Here is a 21,065-nt window from a genome sequence, read left to right on the forward strand (position 1 = left end):
GTGGTCGTTATAGGTGTTGAGTTGTATGAGCTGCAGTGGTCGTTGTTGGTGATTGAGTTATATGAGTTGCATTGGTCCTTGTAGGTAAAAAGTTGTTGTATGAGCTGCAGCGGTCGTTGTAGGTGATGGATTTGTTGTATGAGCTGCAGTGGCTGTTGTAGGTGATGGAGTTGTTGTATGAGCTGCGGTGGTCATTGTTGGTATTGGAGTTGTTGTATGAGCTGCAGTGGTCATTGTAGGTGATGGAGTTGTTGTACGAGCTGTATTGGTCATTGCAGGTGATAGATATGTTGTATGAGCTGCAGTGGTCGTTGTAGGTGATGGATTTGTTGTGTGAGGTGCAGTGGTCGTTGATAGTGATGGAGTTGTATGAGCTGTAGTAGTCGTTGTTGGTGTTGGAGTATTTGTATGAGCTGCAGTGGTCCTTTTAGGCGATGTAGTTGTTGTATGAGCTGCAGTGGTCATTGTAGTTGATGGATTTGTTGTATGAGTTGCAGTGGTCCATGCAGGTGATGAAGTTGTTGTATGATTTGCGGTAGTCATTGTTGGTGTTGAAGAAGTTGTATGAGTTGCAGTGGTTATTTTTGGCGATGGAGTTGTTGCATGAGTTTCAGTGGTCGTTGTTGATGATGGATTTGTTCTACGAGCTGCAGTGGCCGTTGTAGGTGATGGAGGTTTTGTATGAGCTGCAGTGGTCGTTGTAGGTGATGGAGTTGTTGTATGAGCTGCGGTGGTCGTTGTAGGTGATGGAGTTCTTTTATGAGTTGTAGTGGTCATTGTTGGTGTTGGAATAGTTGTGTGAGTTGCAGTGATCATTGCTTGTGATGGGGTTGTATGAGTTGCAGTGGTCATTGTTGGTGATGGAGTTTTTGTATGAGCTGCAGTGGTCGTTGTTGGTGATGGAGTTGTTGTATGAGTTGCAGTGGTCGTTGTTGGTGATGGAGTTGTTGTATGAGCTGCAGTGGTCGTTGTTGGTGATGGAGGTATTGTATGAGCTGCAGTGGTCGTTGTAGGTGATGGAGTTGTTGTATGAGTTGCAGTGGTCATTGTTGGTGTTGAAGAAGTTGTATGAGTTGCAGTGGTTATTTTTGGTGATGGAGTTGTTGCACGAGTTTCAGTGGTCGTTGTTGATGATTGATTTGTTCTACGAGCTGCAGTGGCCGTTGTAGGTGATGGAGGTTTTGTATGAGCTGCAGTGGTCGTTGTAGGTGATGGAGTTGTTGCATGAGCTGCGGTGGTCGTTGTAGGTGATGGAGTTCTTTTATGAGTTGTAGTGGTCATTGTTGGTGTTGGAGTAGTTGTGTGAGTTGCAGTGATCATTGCTTGTGATGGGGTTGTATGATTTGCAGTGGTCATTGTTGGTGATGGAGTTTTGTATGAGCTGCAGTGATCGTTGTTGGTGATGGAGTTGTTGTATGAGTTGCAGTGGTCGTTGTTGGTGATGGAGTTGTTGTATGAGCTGCAGTGGTCATTGTAGGTGATGGAGTTTTGTATGATTTGCAGTGGTTGTTGCAGGTGATGGAGTTGTTGTATGAGCTGCTGTGGTCTTTGTATGTGATGGAGTTATTTTATGAGCTGCAGTAGTCGTTGTAGGTGATGGAGGTGTTGTATGAGCTGCAGTGGTCGTTGTTGGAGATGGAGTTGTTGCATGAAATGCAATGGTCGTTGTAGGTGATGGAGTTATTGTATGAGCTGCAGTGGTCGCTGTAGGTGATGGAGTTTTTGTATGAACTGCAGTGGTTGTTTTAGGTGATAGATTTGTTGTATGAGCTGCAGTCGTTGTTGTAGGTGATGGAGTTTTTGTATGAACTGCAGTGGTCGTTGTTGGTGATGGAGTTGTTGTATGAACTGCAGTGGTCGTTGTAGCTGATAGATTTGCTGTATGAGCTGCAGTGGTTGTAGGTGATGGAGTTGTTGTATGAGCTGCAGTGGTCGTTGTAGGTGATGTTATTGTATGAACTGCAGTGGTTGTAGGTGATAAATTTGTTGTATGAGCTGCAGTGGTTGTTGTAGGTGATGGAGTTGTTGTATGAGCTGCAATGGTCATTGTAGGTGATGGAGTTGTTGTATGAGCTGTAGTGGACAGTGTTGGTGGTGGAGTTATTGTATGAGCTGCAGTGGTTGTTGTAGGTGATGGGGTTGTTATGAACTGCAGTGGTCGTTGTTGGTGATGTTGTTGTATGAGCTGTCGTTGTTGGTGATAGAGTTGTTGTATGAGTGGTCGATTTAGGAGATGGATGGAGTTGTATGACCGTCAGTGGTCGTTGTTGGTGATGGAGTTGTATGAGTTGCAGTGGATGCTGGTTTTGAGGAAGTTGTTGTATGAGCTACTGTGCTTATTGTTGGTGATGGAGTTGTTGTATGAGTTTCAGTGGTCATTGTTGATGTTAGAGTATTTGTATGAGTTGCAGTGGTTATTGTTGTTAATGGAGTTGTATGAACTGCAGTAGTCATTGGAGGTGATGGAGTTTTGTATGAGTTGTAGTGATTGTTGTTGGTGATGGAGTTGCCATATGAGTTGCAGTGGTCGTTGTTGGTGATGGAGTTGTATGTGTTGCAGTGGTGATTGTTGGTGTTGCAGTAGTTGTATGAGTTACAGTGGTTATGTTTGGTAATGGAGTTGTTGTATGAGTTTCAGTGGTCGTTGTTGGTGATAGAGTTGTTGTATGAGTTGTAGTGATCGTTGTTGGTGATGGAGTTGTTGTATGAGTTGCAGTGGTCGTTGTTGGTGATGGAGTTGTTTATGTTGCAGTGGTCATTGTAGGTGATGGAGTTGTTGTGTGAGCTGCAAAATGTTGTTGTAGGTGATGGATTTGTTGTGAGCTGCAGTGGTTGTTGTAGGTGATGGAGTTGTTGTATTAGCTGCAGTGGTCGTTGTTGATGATGGAGTTCTTGTATGAGTTGCATTGCTCATTTTAGGTGATATTGTTGTGAGCTGCATTGGTTGTTGCTGGAGATGGAGTTGTTTTATGAACTGCAGTGGTCGTTACAGGTGGTGGACTTGTTGTATGAGCTGCTGTGGTTGCTGCAGGTGATGGATTTGTTGTATGAGCTGGTGGTTGTTGTAGGTGATGGAGTTGTATGCGAGCTGCAGTGGTCGTTGTTGGTGATGGAGTTGTTGTATGAGCTTGTTGGTCGTTGTAAATGATGGAGTTCTTGTATGAGCTGTGTTGGTCGTTGTAAATGATGGAGTTGTTGTATGAGTTGCAGTGATCGTTGTTGGCAATGGAGTAGTTGTATGAGTTGCAGTGGTTGTAGGTGATGGATTTATCGTATCAGCTGCAGTGGCTGTTGTAGGTGATGGATTTGTTGTATGAGTTGCAGTGATCATTGTTGGTGATGGAGTCGTTGTGTGAGCTGCAGTGGTCGTTGTAGGTGATGGATTTGTTGTATGAGCTGCGGTGGTTGTTGCAGGTGATGGAGTTGTTGTATGAGCTGCAGTAGCGGTTGTTGATGATGGAGTTCTTTGTGAGCTGATTGCTCATTTTAGGTGATGGAGTCGGTGTATGACCTGCATTGGTTGTTGTTGGAGATTAGTTTTATGAACTGCATTGGTCTTTGTAGGTGGTGGAGTTGTTGTATAAGCTGCAGTGGTTGTTGCAGGTGATGGATTGGTTGAATGAGCTGCAGTGGTCGTTGTAGGTGATGGAGTTGTTGTATGAGCTGCAGTGACTGTTGTTGATGTTGTTGTATGAGCTGCAGTGGTCGTTGTAGGTGATGGATTTGTTGTATGAGTTGCAGTGGTCGTTGTAGGTGATGGATTTGTTGAATGAGCTGCAGTGTTCTTTGTTTGTGATGGAGTTGTATGAACTGCAGAGGGCATTGTTTGTGATGGAGTTGTTGTAAGAGCTGCAGTGGTCCTTGTAGGTGAAGGAGTTGTTGTATGAGCTGCAGTGGTCGTTGTAGGTGATGGATTTGTTTTATGAGCTGCATTGGCCATTGTTTGTAATGGGGTTGTTGTATGAACTGCAGTGGTAGTTGTAGGTGAAAGATTTGTTGTATGAGCTGGCAGTGGTCGTTATAGGTGTTGGAGTTGTTGAGCTGCAGTGGTCGTTGTTGGTGATTGAGTTATATGAGTTGCATTGGTCCTTGTAGGTAAAGAAGTTGTTGTATGAGCTGCAGCGGTCGTTGTAGGTGATGGATTTGTTGTATGAGCTGCAGTGGCTGTTGTAGGTGATGGAGTTGTTGTATGAGCTGCGGTGGTCATTGTTGGTATTGGAGTTGTTGTATGAGCTGCAGTGGTCATTGTAGGTGATGGAGTTGTTGTACGAGCTGTATTGGTCATTGCAGGTGATAGATATGTTGTATGAGCTGCAGTGGTCGTTGTAGGTGATGGATTTGTTGTGTGAGGTGCAGTGGTCGTTGATAGTGATGGAGTTGTATGAGCTGTAGTAGTCGTTGTTGGTGTTGGAGTTGTATGAGCTGCAGTGGTCCTTTTAGGCGATGTAGTTGTTGTATGAGCTGCAGTGGTCATTGTAGTTGATGGATTTGTTGTATGAGTTGCAGTGGTCCTGCAGGTGATGAAGTTGTTGTATGATTTGCGGTGGTCATTGTTGGTGTTGAAGAAGTTGTATGAGTTGCAGTGGTTATTTTTGGTGATGGAGTTGTTGCACGAGTTTCAGTGGTCGTTGTTGATGATGGATTTGTTCTACGAGCTGCAGTGGCCGTTGTAGGTGATGGAGGTTTTGTATGAGCTGCAGTGGTCGTTGTAGGTGATGGAGTTGTTGTATGAGCTGCGGTGGTCGTTGTAGGTGATGGAGTTCTTTTATGAGCTGTAGTGGTCATTGTTGGTGTTGGAATAGTTGTGTGAGCTGCAGTGGTCATTGCTTGTGATGCAGTGGTTATTTTTGGTGATGGATTTGCAGTGGTCATTGTTGGTGATGGAGTTTTGTATGAGCTGCAGTGGTCGTTGTTGGTGATGGAGTTGTTGTATGAGTTGCAGTGGTCGTTGTTGGTGATGGAGTTGTTGTATGATTTGCAGTGGTCATTGTAGGTGATGGAGTTTTGTATGATTTGCAGTTGTTGTAGGTGATGGAGTTGTTGTATGAGCTGCTGTGGTCTTTGTATGTGATGGAGTTATTTTATGAGCTGCAGTAGTCGTTGTAGGTGATGGAGGTGTTGTATGAGCTGCAGTGGTCGTTGTTGGAGATGGAGTTGTTGCATGAAATGCAATGGTCGTTGCAGGTGATGGAGTTGTTGTATGAGCTGCAGTGGTCGCTGTAGGTGATGGAGTTTTGTATGAACTGCAGTGGTTGTTTTAGGTGATAGATTTGTTGTATGAGCTGCAGTCGTTGTTTAGGTGATGGAATTTTTTATGAACTGCAGTGGTCGTTGTTGGTGATGGAGTTGTTGTATGAACTGCAGTGGTCGTTGTAGCTGATAGATTTGCTGTATGAGCTGCAGTGGTTGTAGGTGATGGAGTTGTTGTATGAGCTGCAGTGGTCGTTGTAGGTGATGGAGTTATTGTATGAACTGCAGTGGTTGTAGGTGATAAATTTGTTGTATGAGCTGCAGTGGTTGTTGTAGGTGATGGAGTTGTTGTATGAGCTGCAATGGTCATTGTAGGTGATGGAGTTGTTGTATGAGCTGTAGTGGACAGTGTTGGTGGTGGAGTTATTGTATGAGCTGCAGTGGTTGTTGTAGGTGATGGGGTTGTTGTATGAACTGCAGTGGTCGTTGTTGGTGATGTTGTTGTATGAGCTGCAGTGGTCGATTTAGGAGATGGAGTTGTATGACCGTCAGTGGTCGTTGTTGGTGATGGAGTTGTATGAGTTGCAGTGGATGTTGGTTTTGAGGAAGTTGTTGTATGAGCTACTGTGCTTATTGTTGGTGATGGAGTTGTTGTATGAGTTTCAGTGGTCATTGTTGATGTTAGAGTATTTGTATGAGTTGCAGTGGTTATTGTTGTTAATTGAGTTGTATGAACTGCAGTAGTCGTTGGAGGTGATGGAGTTTTTGTATGAGTTGTAGTGATTGTTGTTGGTGATGGAGTTGCCATATGAGTTGCAGTGGTCGTTGTTGGTGATGGAGTTGTATGTGTTGCAGTGGTGATTGTTGGTGTTGCAGTAGTTGTATGAGTTACAGTGGTTATGTTTGGTAATGGAGTTGTTGTATGAGTTTCAGTGGTCGTTGTTGGTGATAGAGTTGTTGTATGAGTTGTAGTGATCGTTGTTGGTGATGGAGTTGTTGTATGAGTTGCAGTGGTCGTTGTTGGTGATGGAGTTGTTGTATGAGCTGCAGTGGTCATTGTAGGTGATGGAGTTGTTGTGTGAGCTGCAGTCGTTGTTGTAGGTGATGGATTTGTTGTATGAGCTGCAGTGGTTGTTGTAGGTGATGGAGTTGTTGTATTAGCTGCAGTAGTCGTTGTTGATGATGGAGTTCTTGTATGAGCTGCATTGCTCATTTTAGGTGATATTGTTTTATGAGCTGCATTGGTTGTTGTTGGAGATGGAGTTGTTTTATGAACTGCAGTGGTCGTTACAGGTGGTGGACTTGTTGTATGAGCTGCTGTGGTTGTTGCAGGTGATGGATTTGTTGTATGAGCTGCAGTGGTTGTTGTAGGTGATGGAGTTGTTGTATGAGCTGCAGTGGTCGTTGTTGGTGATGGAGTTGTTGTATGAGCTGTGTTGGTCGTTGTAAATGATGGAGTTGTTGTATGAGCTGTGTTGGTCGTTGTAAATGATGGAGTTGTTGTATGAGTTGCAGTGATCGTTGTTGGCAATGGAGTAGTTGTATGAGTTGCAGTGGTTGTAGGTGATGGATTTATCGTATCAGCTGCAGTGGCTGTTGTAGGTGATGGATTTGTTGTATGAGTTGCAGTGATCATTGTTGGTGATGGAGTCGTTGTGTGAGCTGCAGTGGTCGTTGTAGGTGATGGATTTGTTGTATGAGCTGCAGTGGTTGTTGCAGGTGATGGAGTTGTTGTATGAGCTGCAGTAGCGGTTGTTGATGATGGAGTTCTTGTGTGAGCTGCATTGCTCATTTTAGGTGATGGAGTCGGTGTATGAGCTGCATTGGTTGTTGTTGGAGATGGAGTAGTTTTATGAACTGCATTGGTCATTGTAGGTGGTGGAGTTGTTGTATAAGCTGCAGTGGTTGTTGCAGGTGATGGATTGGTTGTATGAGCTGCAGTGGTCGTTGTAGGTGATGGAGTTGTTGTATGAGCTGCAGTGACTGTTGTTGATGTTGTTGTTGTATGAGCTGCAGTGGTCGTTGTAGGTGATGGATTTGTTGTATGAGTTGCAGTGGTCGTTGTAGGTGATGGATTTGTTGAATGAGCTGCAGTGTTCTTTGTTTGTGATGGAGTTGTTGTATGAACTGCAGAGGGCATTGTTTGTGATGGAGTTGTTGTAAGAGCTGCAGTGGTCCTTGTAGGTGAAGGAGTTGTTGTATGAGCTGCAGTGGTCGTTGTAGGTGATGGATTTGTTTTATGAGCTGCATTGGCCATTGTTTGTAATGGGGTTGTTGTATGAACTGCAGTGGTAGTTGTAGGTGAAAGATTTGTTGTATGAGCTGCAGTGGTCGTTATAGGTGTTGGAGTTGTATGAGCTGCAGTGGTCGTTGTTGGTGATTGAGTTATATGAGTTGCATTGGTCCTTGTAGGTAAAGAAGTTGTTGTATGAGCTGCAGCGGTCGTTGTAGGTGATGGATTTGTTGTATGAGCTGCAGTGGCTGTTGTAGGTGATGGAGTTGTTGTATGAGCTGCGGTGGTCATTGTTGGTATTGGAGTTGTTGTATGAGCTGCAGTGGTCATTGTAGGTGATGGAGTTGTTGTACGAGCTGTATTGGTCATTGCAGGTGATAGATATGTTGTATGAGCTGCAGTGGTCGTTGTAGGTGATGGATTTGTTGTGTGAGGTGCAGTGGTCGTTGATAGTGATGGAGTTGTATGAGCTGTAGTAGTCGTTGTTGGTGTTGGAGTATTTGTATGAGCTGCAGTGGTCCTTTTAGGCGATGTAGTTGTTGTATGAGCTGCAGTGGTCATTGTAGTTGATGGATTTGTTGTATGAGTTGCAGTGGTCCATGCAGGTGATGAAGTTGTTGTATGATTTGCGGTGGTCATTGTTGGTGTTGAAGAAGTTGTTGAGTTGCAGTGGTTATTTTTGGCGATGGAGTTGTTGCATGAGTTTCAGTGGTCGTTGTTGATGATGGATTTGTGACGAGCTGCAGTGGCCGTTGTAGGTGATGGAGGTTTGTATGAGCTGCAGTGGTCGTTGTAGGTGATGGAGTTGTTGTATGAGCTGCGGTGGTCGTTGTAGGTGATGGAGTTCTTTTTATGAGTTGTAGTGGTCATTGTTGGTGTTGAATAGTTGTGTGAGTTGCAGTGATCATTGCTTGTGATGGGGTTGTATGAGTTGCAGTGGTCATTGTTGGTGATGGAGGTTTGTATGAGCTGCAGTGGTCGTTGTTGGTGATGGAGTTGTTGTATGAGTTGCAGTGGTCGTTGTTGGTGATGGAGTTGTTGTATGAGCTGTTGGTCGTTGTTGGTGATGGAGGTATTGTATGAGCTGCAGTGGTCGTTGTAGGTGATGGAGTTGTTGTATGAGTTGCAGTGGTCATTGTTGGTGTTGAAGAAAGTTGTATGAGTTGCAGTGGTTATTTTTGGTGATGGAGTTGTTGCAACGAGTTTCAGTGGTCGTTGTTGATGATTGATTTGTTCTACGAGCTGCAGTGGCCGTTGTAGGTGATGGAGGTTTTGTATGAGCTGCAGTGGTCGTTGTAGGTGATGGAGTTGTTGCATGAGCTGCGGTGGTCGTTGTAGGTGATGGAGTTCTTTTATGAGTTGTAGTGGTCATTGTTGGTGTTGGAGTAGTTGTGTGAGTTGCAGTGATCATTGCTTGTGATGGGGTTGTATGATTTGCAGTGGTCATTGTTGGTGATGGAGTTTTTGTATGAGCTGCAGTGATCGTTGCTGGTGATGGAGTTGTTGTATGAGTTGCAGTGGTCGTTGTTGGTGATGGAGTTGTTGTATGAGCTGCAGTGGTCATTGTAGGTGATGGAGTTTTTGTATGATTTGCAGTGGTTGTTGTAGGTGATGGAGTTGTTGTATGAGCTGCTGTGGTCTTTGTATGTGATGGAGTTATTTTATGAGCTGCAGTAGTCGTTGTAGGTGATGGAGGTGTTGTATGAGCTGCAGTGGTCGTTGTTGAAGATGGAGTTGTTGCATGAAATGCAATGGTCGTTGTAGGTGATGGAGTTGTTGTATGAGCTGCAGTGGTCGCTGTAGGTGATGGAGTTTTTGTATGAACTGCAGTGGTTGTTTTAGGTGATAGATTTGTTGTATGAGCTGCAGTCGTTGTTGTAGGTGATGGAGTTTTTGTATGAACTGCAGTGGTCGTTGTTGGTGATGGAGTTGTTGTATGAACTGCAGTGGTCGTTGTAGCTGATAGATTTGCTGTATGAGCTGCAGTGGTTGTAGGTGATGGAGTTGTTGTATGAGCTGCAGTGGTCGTTGTAGGTGATGGAGTTATTGTATGAACTGCAGTGGTTGTAGGTGATAAATTTGTTGTATGAGCTGCAGTGGTTGTTGTAGGTGATGGAGTTGTTGTATGAGCTGCAATGGTCATTGTAGGTGATGGAGTTGTTGTATGAGCTGTAGTGGACAGTGTTGGTGGTGGAGTTATTGTATGAGCTGCAGTGGTTGTTGTAGGTGATGGGGTTGTTGTATGAACTGCAGTGGTCGTTGTTGGTGATGAAGTTGTTGTATGAGCTGCAGTGGTCGATTTAGGAGATGGAGTTGTATGACCGTCAGTGGTCGTTGTTGGTGATGGAGTTGTATGAGTTGCAGTGGATGTAGGTTTTGAGGAAGTTGTTGTATGAGCTACTGTGCTTATTGTTGGTGATGGAGTTGTTGTATGAGTTTCAGTGGTCATTGTTGATGTTAGAGTATTTGTATGAGTTGCAGTGGTTATTGTTGTTAATGGAGTTGTATGAACTGCAGTAGTCGTTGGAGGTGATGGAGTTTTTGTATGAGTTGTAGTGATTGTTGTTGGTGATGGAGTTGCCATATGAGTTGCAGTGGTCGTTGTTGGTGATGGAGTTGTATGTGTTGCAGTGGTGATTGTTGGTGTTGCAGTAGTTGTATGAGTTACAGTGGTTATGTTTGGTAATGGAGTTGTTGTATGAGTTTCAGTGGTCGTTGTTGGTGATAGAGTTGTTGTATGAGTTGTATTGATCGTTGTTGGTGACGAAGTTGTTATATGAGTTGCAGTGCTCTTTGTTGGTGATGGAGTTGTTTTATGAGTTGCAGTGGTTATTTTTGGTGTTGGAGTAGTTGTATGAGTTGCAGTGGTCATTGCTTGTGATTTGGTTTTATGAGTTGCAATGGTCATTGTTGGCGATGGAGCTGTTGTATGAGCTTCAGTGGCCGTTGTTGTTGATGGAGTTGTTGTATGAGTTGTAGTGGTCGTTGTTGGTGATGGAGTTGTTGTAAGAGCTGCAGTGGTCGTTGTTGGTGATGGAGTTGTTGTATGAGCTGCAGTGGTTGTTGTTGGTGTTGGAAGTCTTGTACGAGCTGCAGTGGCCATTGTAGGTGATGAAGGTTTTGTATGAGCTGCAGTGGTCGTTGTAGGTGATGGAGTTGTTGTATGAGCTGCAGATGTCGTTGTAGGTGATGGAGTTATTGTATGAGCTGCAGTGTTTGTTGTAGGTGATGGAGTAGTTGTATGAGCTGCAGTGGTCATTGTTGGTGATGGACTTGTTTTATGTGCTGCAGTTGTCGTTTTAGGTGATAGAGTTGTTGTATGACCTTCAGTAGTCGTTGTTGGTGATGGAGTTGTATGAGTTGCAATGTATGTTGGTTTTGACGGAGTTGTTGTATGAGCTACAGTGGTCATTGTTGGTGATGGAGTTGTATGAGTTTCAGTGGTCATTGTAGGTGATGGAGTTGTTGTATGAGCTGCAATGGTCATTGTTGATGTTGGAGTATTTATATGAGTTGCATTGGTCATTCCTGGTGATGTGGTTGTTGTGTGAGTTGCAGAGGTTATTGTTGGTGATGGAGTTATCATATGAGTTGTAGTGATCGTTGTTGGTGATGGAGTTGTTGTATGAGTTGCAGTGGTCATTTTTGGTTTTGGAGAAGTTGTATGAGTTGCAGTGGTTATTTTTGGTGATGGAGTTGTTGCATGAGTTTCAGTGGTCGTTGTTGGTGATGGAGTTGTTGTATGAGTTGTAGTGATCATTGTTGGTGAAGGAGTTGTTATATGAGTTGCAGTGGTTTTTGTTGGTGATGGAATTCTTTCATGAGTTGCAGTGGTCATTGTTGGTGTTGGAGTAGTTGTATGAGTTGCAGTAGTCATTGCTGGTGATGTGGTTGTATGAGTTGCAGTGGTTATTGTTGGTGATGGAGTAGTTGTATTAGCTGCAGTAGTCGTTGTTGGTGATGGAGTTGTTGTATGAGTTGCAGTGGTCGTTGTTGGTGATGGAGTAGTTGTATGAGCTGCAGTGGTAGTTGTAGGTGATGGAGTTGTTGTATGAGCTGCAGTGGTTGTTGTTGGGGATGGAGTTATTTTATGAGCTGCAGTAGTCGTTGTAGGTGATGGAGGTATTGTATGAGCTGCAGTGGTTGTTGTAGGTGATGGAGTTACTGTATGAGCTGCTGTTGTCGTTGTAGGTGATGGAGTTGTATGAGCTGCAGTGGTCGTTGTTGGTGATGAAGTTGTTGTATGAGCTGCAGTTGTCGTTGTAGGTGATGGAGTTGTATAAGCTACAGTGGTCATTGTAGGTGATGGAGTTGTATGAGCTGCAGTGATCGTTGTAAGTAATGGAGTTATTGTATGAGCTGCAATGGTTGTTGTAGGTGATGGGGTTGTTGTATGAGCTGCAGTGGTCGATTTAGGAGACGCAGTTGTATGACCTTCAGTGGTCGTTGTTGGTGATGGAGTTGTATGAGTTGCAGTGGATGTTGGTTTTGATGAAGTTGTATGAGCTACTGTGGTCATTGTTGGTGATGGAGTTGTTGTATGAGTTTCAGTGGTCATTATTGGTGATAGAGTTGTTGTATGAGTTGCAGTGGTTATTGTTATTGATGGAGTTGTTTTATGAACTGCAGTAGTCATTGGAGGTGATGGAGTTGTTGTATGAGTTGTAGTGATCGTTGTTGGTGATGGAGTTGTTGTATGAGTTGCAGTGGTCGTTATTGGTGATGGAGTTGTTGTATGTGTTGCAGTGGTGATTGTTGGTGTTGCAGTAGTTGTACGAGTTACAGTGGTTATGTTTGGTAATGGAGTTATTGTATGAGTTTCAGTGGTCGTTGTTGGTGATGGAGTTGTTGTATGAGTTGTAGTGATCGTTGTTGGTGACGAAGTTGTTATATGAGTTGCAGTGCTCTTTGTTGGTGATGGAGTTGTTTTATGAGTTGCAGTGGTTATTGTTGGTGTTGGAGTACTTTTATGAGTTGCAGTGGTCATTGCTTGTGATTTGGTTTTATAAGTTACAATGGTCATTGTTGGTGATGGAGCTGTTGTATGAGCTTCAGTGGTCGTTGTTGTTGATGGAGTTGTTGTATGAGTTGTAGTGGTCGTTGTTGGTGATGGAGTTGTTGTATGAGCTGCAGTGGTCGTTGTAGGTGATGGAGTTGTTGTATGAGCTGCAGTGGTTGTTGTTGGTGTTGGAGTTGTTGTACGAGCTGCAGTGGCCGTTGTAGGTGATGGAGGTTTTGTATGAGCTGCAGTGGTCGTTGTAGGTGATGGAGTTGTTGTATGAGCTGCAGATTTCGTTGTAGGTGATGGAGTTGTTGTATGAGCTGCAGTGGTCGTTGTTGGTGATGGAGTAGTTGTATGAACTGCAGTGGTTGTTGTAGGTGATGGAGTTGTATGAGCTGCAGTGGCCGTTGTAGGTGATGGATGTGTTGTATGAGCCGCGTTGGCCATTGTAGGTAATGGAGTTGTATGAGCTTCAGTAGTCGTTGTAGGTGATGGAGGTGTTGTATGAGCTGCGTTGGTCGTTGTAGGTGATGGAGTTGTTGTATTAGTTGCAGTGGTCTTTGTTGGTGATGGAGTAGTTTTATGAGATGCAGTGGTCGTTGTAGGTGATGGATTTGTTGTATGATGTGCGGTGGACGTTGTAGGTGATAGATTTGTTGTGTGAGTTGCAGTGGTCTTTGTTGGTGATGTAGTTACTGTATGAATTGCAGTTGACATATTTGTTGATGGAGTTGTTGTATGAGCTGCAGTGTTTGTTGTAGGTGATGGAGTAGTTGTATGAGTTGCAGTGGTCATTGTTGGTGATGGACTTGTTGTATGTGCTGCAGTTGTCGTTTTAGGTGATAGAGTTGTTGTATGACCTTCAGTGGTCGTTGTTGGTGATGGAGTTGTATGAGTTGCAGTGTATGCTGGTTTTGATGGAGTTGTTGTATGAGCTGCAGTGGTCATTGTTGGTGATGGAGTTGTTGTATGAGTTTCAGAGGTCATTGTAGGTGATGGAGTTGTTGTATGAGCTGCAGTGGTCATTGTTGATGTTGGAGTATTTATATGAGTTGCATTGGTCATTCCTGGTGATGTGGTTGTTGTATGAGTTGCAGAGGTTATTGTTGGTGATGGAGTTATCATATGAGTTGTAGCTATCGTTGTTGGTGATGGAGTTGTTGTATGAGTTGTAGTGGTCATTTTTGGTGTTGGAGAAGTTGTATCAGTTGCAGTGGTTATTTTTGGTGATGGAGTTGTTGCATGAGTTTCAGTGGTCGTTGTTGGCGATGGAGTTGTTGTATGAGTTGTAGTGATCATTGTTGGTGAAGGAGTTGTTATATGAGTTGCAGTGGTCTTTGTTGGTAATGGAATTCTTTCATGAGTTGCAGTGGTCATTGTTGGTGTTGGAGTGGTTGCATGAGTTGCAGTTGTCATTGCTGGTGATGTGTTTGTATGAGTTGCAGTGGTTGTTGTTGGTGATGGAGTTGTTGAATGAGCTGCAGTGGTCGTTGTTGGTGATGGAGTTGTTGTATGAGTTGCAGTATTCGTTGTTGGTGATGGAGTAGTTGTATGAGCTGCAGTGGTAGTTGTAGGTGATGGAGTTGTTGTATGAGCTGCAGTGGTTGTTGTTGGGGATGGAGTTATTGTATGAGCTGCAGTAGTCGTTGTAGGTGATGGAGGTATTGTATGAGCTGCAGTGTTTGATGTAGGTGATGGAGTTATTGTATGAGCTGCAGTTGTCGTTGTAGGTGATGGAGTTGTTGTATGAGCTGCAGTGGTCGTTGTTGGTGATGGAGTTGTTGTATGAAATGCAGAGATCGTTGTAAGTAATGGAGTTGTTGTATGTGCTGCAGTGGTCGTTGTAGGTGATGGATGTTGTGTATGAGCTGCAGTAGTCGTTGTAGGTGATGGACGTGTTGTATGAGGTGCGGTTGTAGGCGATGGAGTTGTTGTGTGAGTTGCAGTGGTCTTTGTTGGCGATGGAGTTGTTGTATGAGCTGCAGTGGTCGTTGTAGGTGATGGAGTTGTTGTATGAGCTGCAGTGGTCGTTGTAGGTGATGGAGTTGTATGAGTTTTCGTGGTCTTTGTTGGTGATGGAGTTGTTGTATGAGTTGCAGTGGTCGTTGTCGGTGATGGAGTTGTTGTATGAGCTGAAGTAGTCATTATAGTTGATGGATTTGTTGTATGAGCTGCAGTGGATATTGTTGGTGGTGGAGTTGTTGTATGAGCTGCAGTGGTTGTTGTAGGTGATGGAGTTGTTGTATGAGCTGCAGTGGTCATTGTTGGTGATGGAGTTGTTGTATGAGCTGCAGTGGTCGTTTTCGGTGATGGAGTTGTTGTATGAGATTCAGTGGTCATTGTAGGTGATAGATTTATTGTATGAGCTGCAGTGGTCGTTGTAGGTGATGGAGTTGTATGAGTTTTCGTGGTCTTTGTTGGTGATGGAATTGTTGTATGAGCTGCAGTGGTCGTTGTAGGTGATGGGGTTGTTGTATGAGCTGCAGTGGTCAGAGTAGGTGATGGATTTGTTGTATGAGCCGCAGTGGATATTGTTGGTGGTGGAGTTGTATGAGCTGCAGTGGTTGTTGTAGGTGATGGAGTTGTTGTATGAGCTGCAGTGGTCATTGTTGGTGATGGAGTTGTTGTATGACCTTCAGTGGTCGTTGTTGTTGATGGAGTTGTATGAGTTGCAGTGGATGTTGGTTTTGATGGAGTTGTTGTATGAGCTGCTGTGGTCATTGTTGGTGATAGAGTTGTTGTATGAGTTGCAGTGGTCATTGTTGATGTTAGAGTATTTGTATGAGTTGCAGTGGTCATTCCTCGTGATGTGGTTGTTGTATGAGTTGCAGTGATTATTGTTGGTGATGGAGTTGTTATATGGACTGCAGTGGTCGTTGTAGGTGATGGAGTTTTTGTATGAGTTGTAGTGATTGTTGTTGGTGATGGAGTTGCCATATGAGTTGCAGTGGTCGTTGTTGGTGATGAAGTTGTTGTATGAGCTGCAGTGGTCATTGTTGGTGTTGGAGTAGTTGTATGAGTTACAGTGGTTATTTTTGGTGATGGAGTTGTTGCATGAGTTTCAGTGGTCGTTGTTGGTGATGGAGTTGTTGTATGAGTTGTAGTGATCGTTGTTGGTGATGAAGTTGTTATATGAGTTGCAGTGCTCTTTGTTGGTGATGGAGTTGTTTTAAGAGTTGCAGTGGTCATTGTTGGTGTTGGGGTAGTTGTATGAGTTGCATTGGTCATTGCTGGTGATGTGGTTGTACGAGTTGCAGTGATCATTGTTGGTGATGGAGTTGTTGTATGAGTGGCAGTGGTCGTTGTTGGTGATGGAGTTGGTGTATGAGTTGCAGTGGTCGTTGTTGGTGAATGCGTTGTTGTATGAGCTGCAGTGGTCGTTGTAGGTGGAGTTGCTGTATGAGCTGCAGTGGTTGTTGTTGATGATGGAGTTGTTGTATGAGCTGTAGTGGTCGTTGTAGGTGATGGCAGTTTTGTATGAGCTGCAGTGGTCGTTGTTGGTGATGGAGTTGTTGTATGAGAACTGCAGTGGTCGTTGTAGGTGATGGAGTTGTTGTATGAGCTGCAGTGGTTGTTGTTGGTGATGGAGTTTTTATATGAACTACGGTGGTCATTGTAGTTGATGGAGTTGTTGTATGAGCCACAGTGTTCGTTTTAGGTGATGGATGTGTTGTATGAGCTGTAGTAGTCGTTGTAGGTGATGGAGGTGTTGTATGAGCTGCGGTGGTCGTTATAGGTGAAGTTGTTGTATTAGTTGCAGTGGTCTTTGTTGGTGATGGAGTTGTTTTATGAGGTGCAATGGTCGTTGTATGTGATAGATTTGTTGTATGAGCTTCAGTGGTCGTTGTAGGTGATGAAGGTATGGTATGAGCTGCAGTGGTTATTGTTGGTGATGGAGTTGTATGAGTTTGATGGGTCTTTGTTGGTGATGGAGTTGTTGTGAGCTGCAGTGGTTGTTGTGGTGAAGGAGTTGTTGTATGCGTTGAGTTGCAGGTGATAGATTTGTTGTATGAGTGGCAGTTGTCGTTGTAGGTGATGGATTTGTTGTATGATCTGCAGTGGTCGTTGTAGGCGATGGAGGTATTGCATGAGCTGCAGTGCTCGTTGTAGGTGATGGAGTTGTTGTATGAGTTTTCATAGTCTTTGTTGGTGATGGAGTTGTTGTATGAGCTGCAGTGGTCGTTGTTGATGATGGAGTAGTTGTATTAGCTGCAGTGGTTGCTGTAGGTGATAGAGTTGTTGTATGAGCTGCAGTGTGCATTGTAGGTGATGGATTTGTTGTATGAGCTGCATTGGTCGTTGTTGGTGATGGAGCTGTATTAGCTGCAGTGGTCATTGTTGGTGATGGAGTTGTTGTATGAGCTGGAGTGGTTGTTGTAGGTGATAGAGTTGTTATATGGTTGCAGTGGTCTTTGTTGATGATGGAGTTGTTGTATGAGCTGCGGTGGTCATTGTCGGTGATACAGTAGTTGTATGAGCTACAGTGGTCGTTTTAGGTGATGGAGTTGTTGTATGAACTGCAGTGGTCGTTGTTGGTGATGGAGTTGTTGTATGAGCAGCAGTGGTTGTAGGTAATGGAGGTGTTGTATGAGCTGCAGTGGTCGTTGTAGGTGATGAAGTTTTTTTATGAGCTGCATTGGTCGTTGTAAGTGATGGAGTTGTTGTATGAGCTGCAGTGGTCGTTGTTTGTGATGGAGTTGTTGTATGAGCTGCAATGGTTGTTGTAGGTGATAGAGTTGTTGTATGAGTTGCAGTGTTCGTTGTAGTTGATGGAGCTGTTGTATGAGCTGTAGTGGTTGTTGTAGGTGATAGAATAGTTGTATGAGTTGCAGTGATCGTTGTAGGTGATGGAGTTGTTGTATGAGCTGCAGTGGTTGTTGTAGGTGATGGAGTAGTTATATGAGTTGCAGAGGTCATTGCTGGTGCTAGAGTTATTGTATGAGTTGCAGTGATCGTTGTAGGTGATGGAGTTGTTTTATGAATTGCAGTGGTCGTTGTTGGTGATGGAGTAGTTGTGTGAGTTGCAGTGGTCGTTGGTGGTGGTAGAGTTGTTGTATGAGTTGTAGTGGTCATTGTTGGTGATCGAGTTGTTTTATGAGTTGCAGTGGTCGTGGTTGGTGATGGAGTTGTTGTTTGAGCTGCATTGGTCGTTGTTGGTGAAGTTGTTGTATGAGTTGCCGTTGCAGTGGTCGTGATTGGTGATGGAGTTGTTGTTTGAGCTGCAGTGGTCGTGGTAGGTGTTGGAGTTGTTATTTGAGGTGCATTGGTCGTTGTAGGTGATTGAGTTGTATGAATTGTAGTGGTCGATGTTAGTGATGGAGTGGTTGTTTTAGCTTCAGTGGTCGTGGTTGGTGATGGAGTTGTTATTTGAGCTGCATTGGTCATTGTTGGTGATGGTGTTGTTGTATATGTTGCAGTGGTCGTGGTTGGTGACAGAGTTGATGTTTGAGCTGCATTGGTCGTTGCAGGTGATGGAATTGTTGTATGAGTTGCAGTGATCGTTGTTGGTAATGGAGTTGTTGTTTGAGCTGCAGTGGTCATAGTTGGTGATGGAGTTGTTATTTGAGCTGCATTGGTCGTGGTTGGTGATCGAGTTGTTTTTTGAGCTGCAGTGATAGTGGTTGGTGATGGAGTTGTTGTTTGAGCTGCAACAGTCGTGGTTGGTGATGGAGTTATTATCTGAACTACATTGGTCGTTGTTGTTGATGAAGTTGTTGTATGAGTTGCAGTGATTATTGTTGGTGATGGAGTTGTTGTATGAGCTGCAGTGGTCGATGTTGGTGTTGGAGTAGTTATTTGAGCTGCAGTGGTCGTGGTTGGTGATGGAGTTGTTGTTTTAGCTGCAGTGGTCGTGGTTGGTGATGGCGTTGTTGTTTTAGCTGCAGTGGTCGTGGTTGGTGATGGAGTTTTTATTTGAGCTGCATTTTTCGTTGTTGGTGATGGATTTATTGTATATGTTCCAGTGGTCGTGGTTGGTGATGTTGTTGTTTGAGCTGCAGTGGTCGTCGTTGATGATGGAGTTGTTATCTGTGCTGCCTTGGTCTTTGTTGGTGATGGAGTTGTATTTGTTGCAGTGGTCGTGGTTGGTGATGGAGTTATTTTTTGAGCTGTAGTGGTTGTGGTTGGTAATGGAGATGTTATTTGAGCTGCATTGGTCGTTGTTGGTGATGGAGTTGTTGTATATGTTGCAGTGGTCGTGGTTGGTGATGGAGTTGTTGTTTGAGCTGCAGCGGTCGTTGTTGGTGATGGAGTTGTTGTATATGCTGCAGTGGTCATGGTTGGTGATGGAGTTGTTGTTTGAGCTGCAGTGGTCGTTGTTGGTGGTGGATTTATTGTATGAGTTGTAGTGGTCGTTGTTGGTGATGAAGTTGTATGAGTTGCAGTGGTTATTGTTGCTGATGGAATTGTTTTATGAGCAGCAGTGGTCATTGTTGGTGATGGAATTGTTGTATGATTTTCAGTTGTAGTTTTTGATAATGTGGTTGTTGGGGTAGTTATTTTAATTGTTGTAGCTGATACTGGAGTAAGTGTGGTTGATGCTGCAGTTTTTGTGGTCAGTGATCGTGTTGATGTAGTAGCTTCATTTGTTGTGGTTATTAATGTGGTTGTTATGGGTACTTCAGTTGTTATTGTATATTTTGTGTAAATTGTGGATTGTAATGGAGGTGTTGTGCTTGATAATGGAGTTGTTGTGGAGTCTACTTGTGCGGTTGGTGTATGGTTAGAAGTTACGGTTTGTGCTGGAGTAGTTGTTGTTTGTGCTACCGTTTTCGTGGTTGGTAACTGAGGTTTTGTAATTTGTACTGGCGTTGTGGTTGGAGCTGTTGTTGTAGATGCTGTTTTGAAAATAAACGAGAGATGGTTACTGTAGCTTATATTCTTATATTAATGCAAATGACTTTATACCCAAGGAATATTTTTTATGACATGTAACTGATAATAAATTGAAGGCATCTTTTAATGAGATATGAAGCTGACACAGTGGTAAGGATGATTAATACTTAACCACTCTTGAACATTTTCCATGTAGTGTTGTATACATTGTTAAAATTCGCCGAAAGTTATTGATCTAGGTTTTAAATCAATTTCACATTATGTTCTTTTCCAAATAAATCCTCCTTCAGTTCAATAATGTTTTGAGGAAATGAGAAAGGAGAATTTTTAATCACTTTAGGAACTATTTATCTGACAACGAAATCTCAAACATTCTGAGTCCTTTCATAGACAATACTTTTCTTATGAAGTTGTTGAGAGGAAGTTTTAGTTTTTATATATTTAAAGAACACATATATGCATTTCATAGCTTCAATGCTTTAAGATGTTATCGTGGAAGGTTTGGAGTCAGAGCGAACTAGGGCGAGAGACTTGATGTAAAATCTTTGTATTCAGCAAATACTTTGATTCCTCAGCTCTCTGCACGAGAAGCTCAGCAATATTGGCGATCAGGTGATCTCCGGAGTGTTATGTATATTCGTGAGTACGTGCGTTACTTTGATCTAGATTATGCCAAAATCTGCCCTAAAAGTGAGTTTGATCGTTCATTAACGTGATAGAACTGCAGTTGTCCAGTCATAGCTTTGGAGTGGTTCCAGGCTTTGAAAATCGGCAGATAAGGTAGAGTCTCAAATCTCTGTTTTTATGGGAGAAAATTGAACTTGTGATTTTTACCATGACTTTCTAATCATTATGAACTTTTGAACTGGTGTGGGAAATTTAATGTGAATATTCATACCTCTTTTATATTATTATTTTGATTATGTTACGTTTGCCATATCTTGGCTATGCATTTTACACTTTCCATTATTGTGTTTTGTATTTCATATATTTTTGGGAGTTTTCTATCATGTTTAATTCTTTCGACAGATGTCTGTGGACTTGTTGGAATAACATGTTGAATTGTGGTAGACTGTTTTTTTGGACATGACTTTTAGTTATTGATTTGGGAGTATGTGTGATTTTGGGGATTTCCAGGCTATTAGCCATAATGAGACTTCTTTAATCAGAAGTGCTTTGCAGTTTAGAGTTTAGTTATCTGACTCAATAATTCATTTATTATGCATTTTAATCTTTGCTTTGTTTTATTCATTTCTTGTTGGGTTATTTGAATAATAAACCTATTTTTGTAAGAACGATTGTGTTTCTTTAAATAGTCCATTTAGTTACTTGTGAGAATGAGAGAGGTCGGGTGGATGAGCTTCGGAAAACGATGAGAGAGAGAGAGAGAGAGAGAGAGAGAGAGAGAGAGAGAGAGAGAGAGAGAGAGAGAGAGAGAGAGGAAAAAAAATGTGAGTGTGATCATGGGTTGAATCTTTTGACGTCTTTTTCCTGAGGTCGGATCGCTAAGATCACGCTACGTACACTTCTAAAACAAGTGTTGATTCTGTTCCCTGTAACATATACATGTACTGCTTGCTTACAGACACTAGCATGCACAAAATAACACAGACACTACCCGATGAAGCCTTTCAATATGCTATTAGTTCCTAGAAAACCAACTTAACAAAGTGAAATCTGTTTGTGATAATTCTCATCTTTCATATGTGGCTACAGATCGCATGGAATCCATAAGGGATTTTCCTTCGATGTTGCATTTTGTCACTACCTTTCAGTTTTGGCTACAAATATCTTTGAATCAATAAG

At 43.1% G+C, this 21,065-nt stretch overlaps 7 protein-coding genes across 7 annotated transcripts; all 7 read right to left on the minus strand.

The window, feature by feature from the left end:
* Window positions 1-57: 57 nt before the first annotated feature.
* Window positions 58-852, minus strand: LOC136826369 (salivary glue protein Sgs-3-like). The gene has a single exon (XM_067083626.1). It carries the CDS (start codon window positions 850-852, stop codon window positions 58-60), a length of 795 nt encoding a protein of 264 aa, XP_066939727.1.
* A 616-nt stretch (window positions 853-1,468) lies between these two features.
* Window positions 1,469-2,047, minus strand: LOC136826370 (salivary glue protein Sgs-3-like). Its single transcript, XM_067083627.1, has one exon. It carries the CDS (start codon window positions 2,045-2,047, stop codon window positions 1,469-1,471), a length of 579 nt encoding a protein of 192 aa, XP_066939728.1.
* Window positions 2,048-3,481: 1,434 nt separating this feature from the next.
* On the minus strand, window positions 3,482-3,940 carry LOC136826371 (integumentary mucin C.1-like). Its single transcript, XM_067083629.1, has one exon. It carries the CDS (start codon window positions 3,938-3,940, stop codon window positions 3,482-3,484), a length of 459 nt encoding a protein of 152 aa, XP_066939730.1.
* Window positions 3,941-4,018: 78 nt separating this feature from the next.
* Window positions 4,019-4,474, minus strand: LOC136826372 (salivary glue protein Sgs-3-like). The gene has a single exon (XM_067083630.1). It carries the CDS (start codon window positions 4,472-4,474, stop codon window positions 4,019-4,021), a length of 456 nt encoding a protein of 151 aa, XP_066939731.1.
* On the minus strand, window positions 4,471-4,872 carry LOC136826373 (integumentary mucin A.1-like). Its single transcript, XM_067083631.1, has one exon. The coding sequence runs from the start codon at window positions 4,870-4,872 to the stop codon at window positions 4,471-4,473; it is 402 nt and encodes a 133-aa protein (XP_066939732.1).
* A 385-nt stretch (window positions 4,873-5,257) lies between these two features.
* On the minus strand, window positions 5,258-8,062 carry LOC136826374 (mucin-2-like). Its single transcript, XM_067083632.1, has one exon. It carries the CDS (start codon window positions 8,060-8,062, stop codon window positions 5,258-5,260), a length of 2,805 nt encoding a protein of 934 aa, XP_066939733.1.
* A 493-nt stretch (window positions 8,063-8,555) lies between these two features.
* Window positions 8,556-19,451, minus strand: LOC136826375 (mucin-2-like). The gene is made up of 4 exons (XM_067083633.1): window positions 19,427-19,451; window positions 16,890-19,261; window positions 16,184-16,296; window positions 8,556-15,987 (listed from the first exon to the last, which is right to left on the minus strand). The coding sequence occupies exons 1-4, from the start codon at window positions 19,449-19,451 to the stop codon at window positions 8,556-8,558; spliced, it is 9,942 nt and encodes a 3,313-aa protein (XP_066939734.1).
* Between the last annotated feature and the right edge of the window lie 1,614 nt (window positions 19,452-21,065).

This window comes from Macrobrachium rosenbergii, chromosome 40, assembly GCF_040412425.1.
Source record: "Macrobrachium rosenbergii isolate ZJJX-2024 chromosome 40, ASM4041242v1, whole genome shotgun sequence".
In the NCBI taxonomy this organism is placed as follows: domain Eukaryota; kingdom Metazoa; phylum Arthropoda; class Malacostraca; order Decapoda; family Palaemonidae; genus Macrobrachium; species Macrobrachium rosenbergii.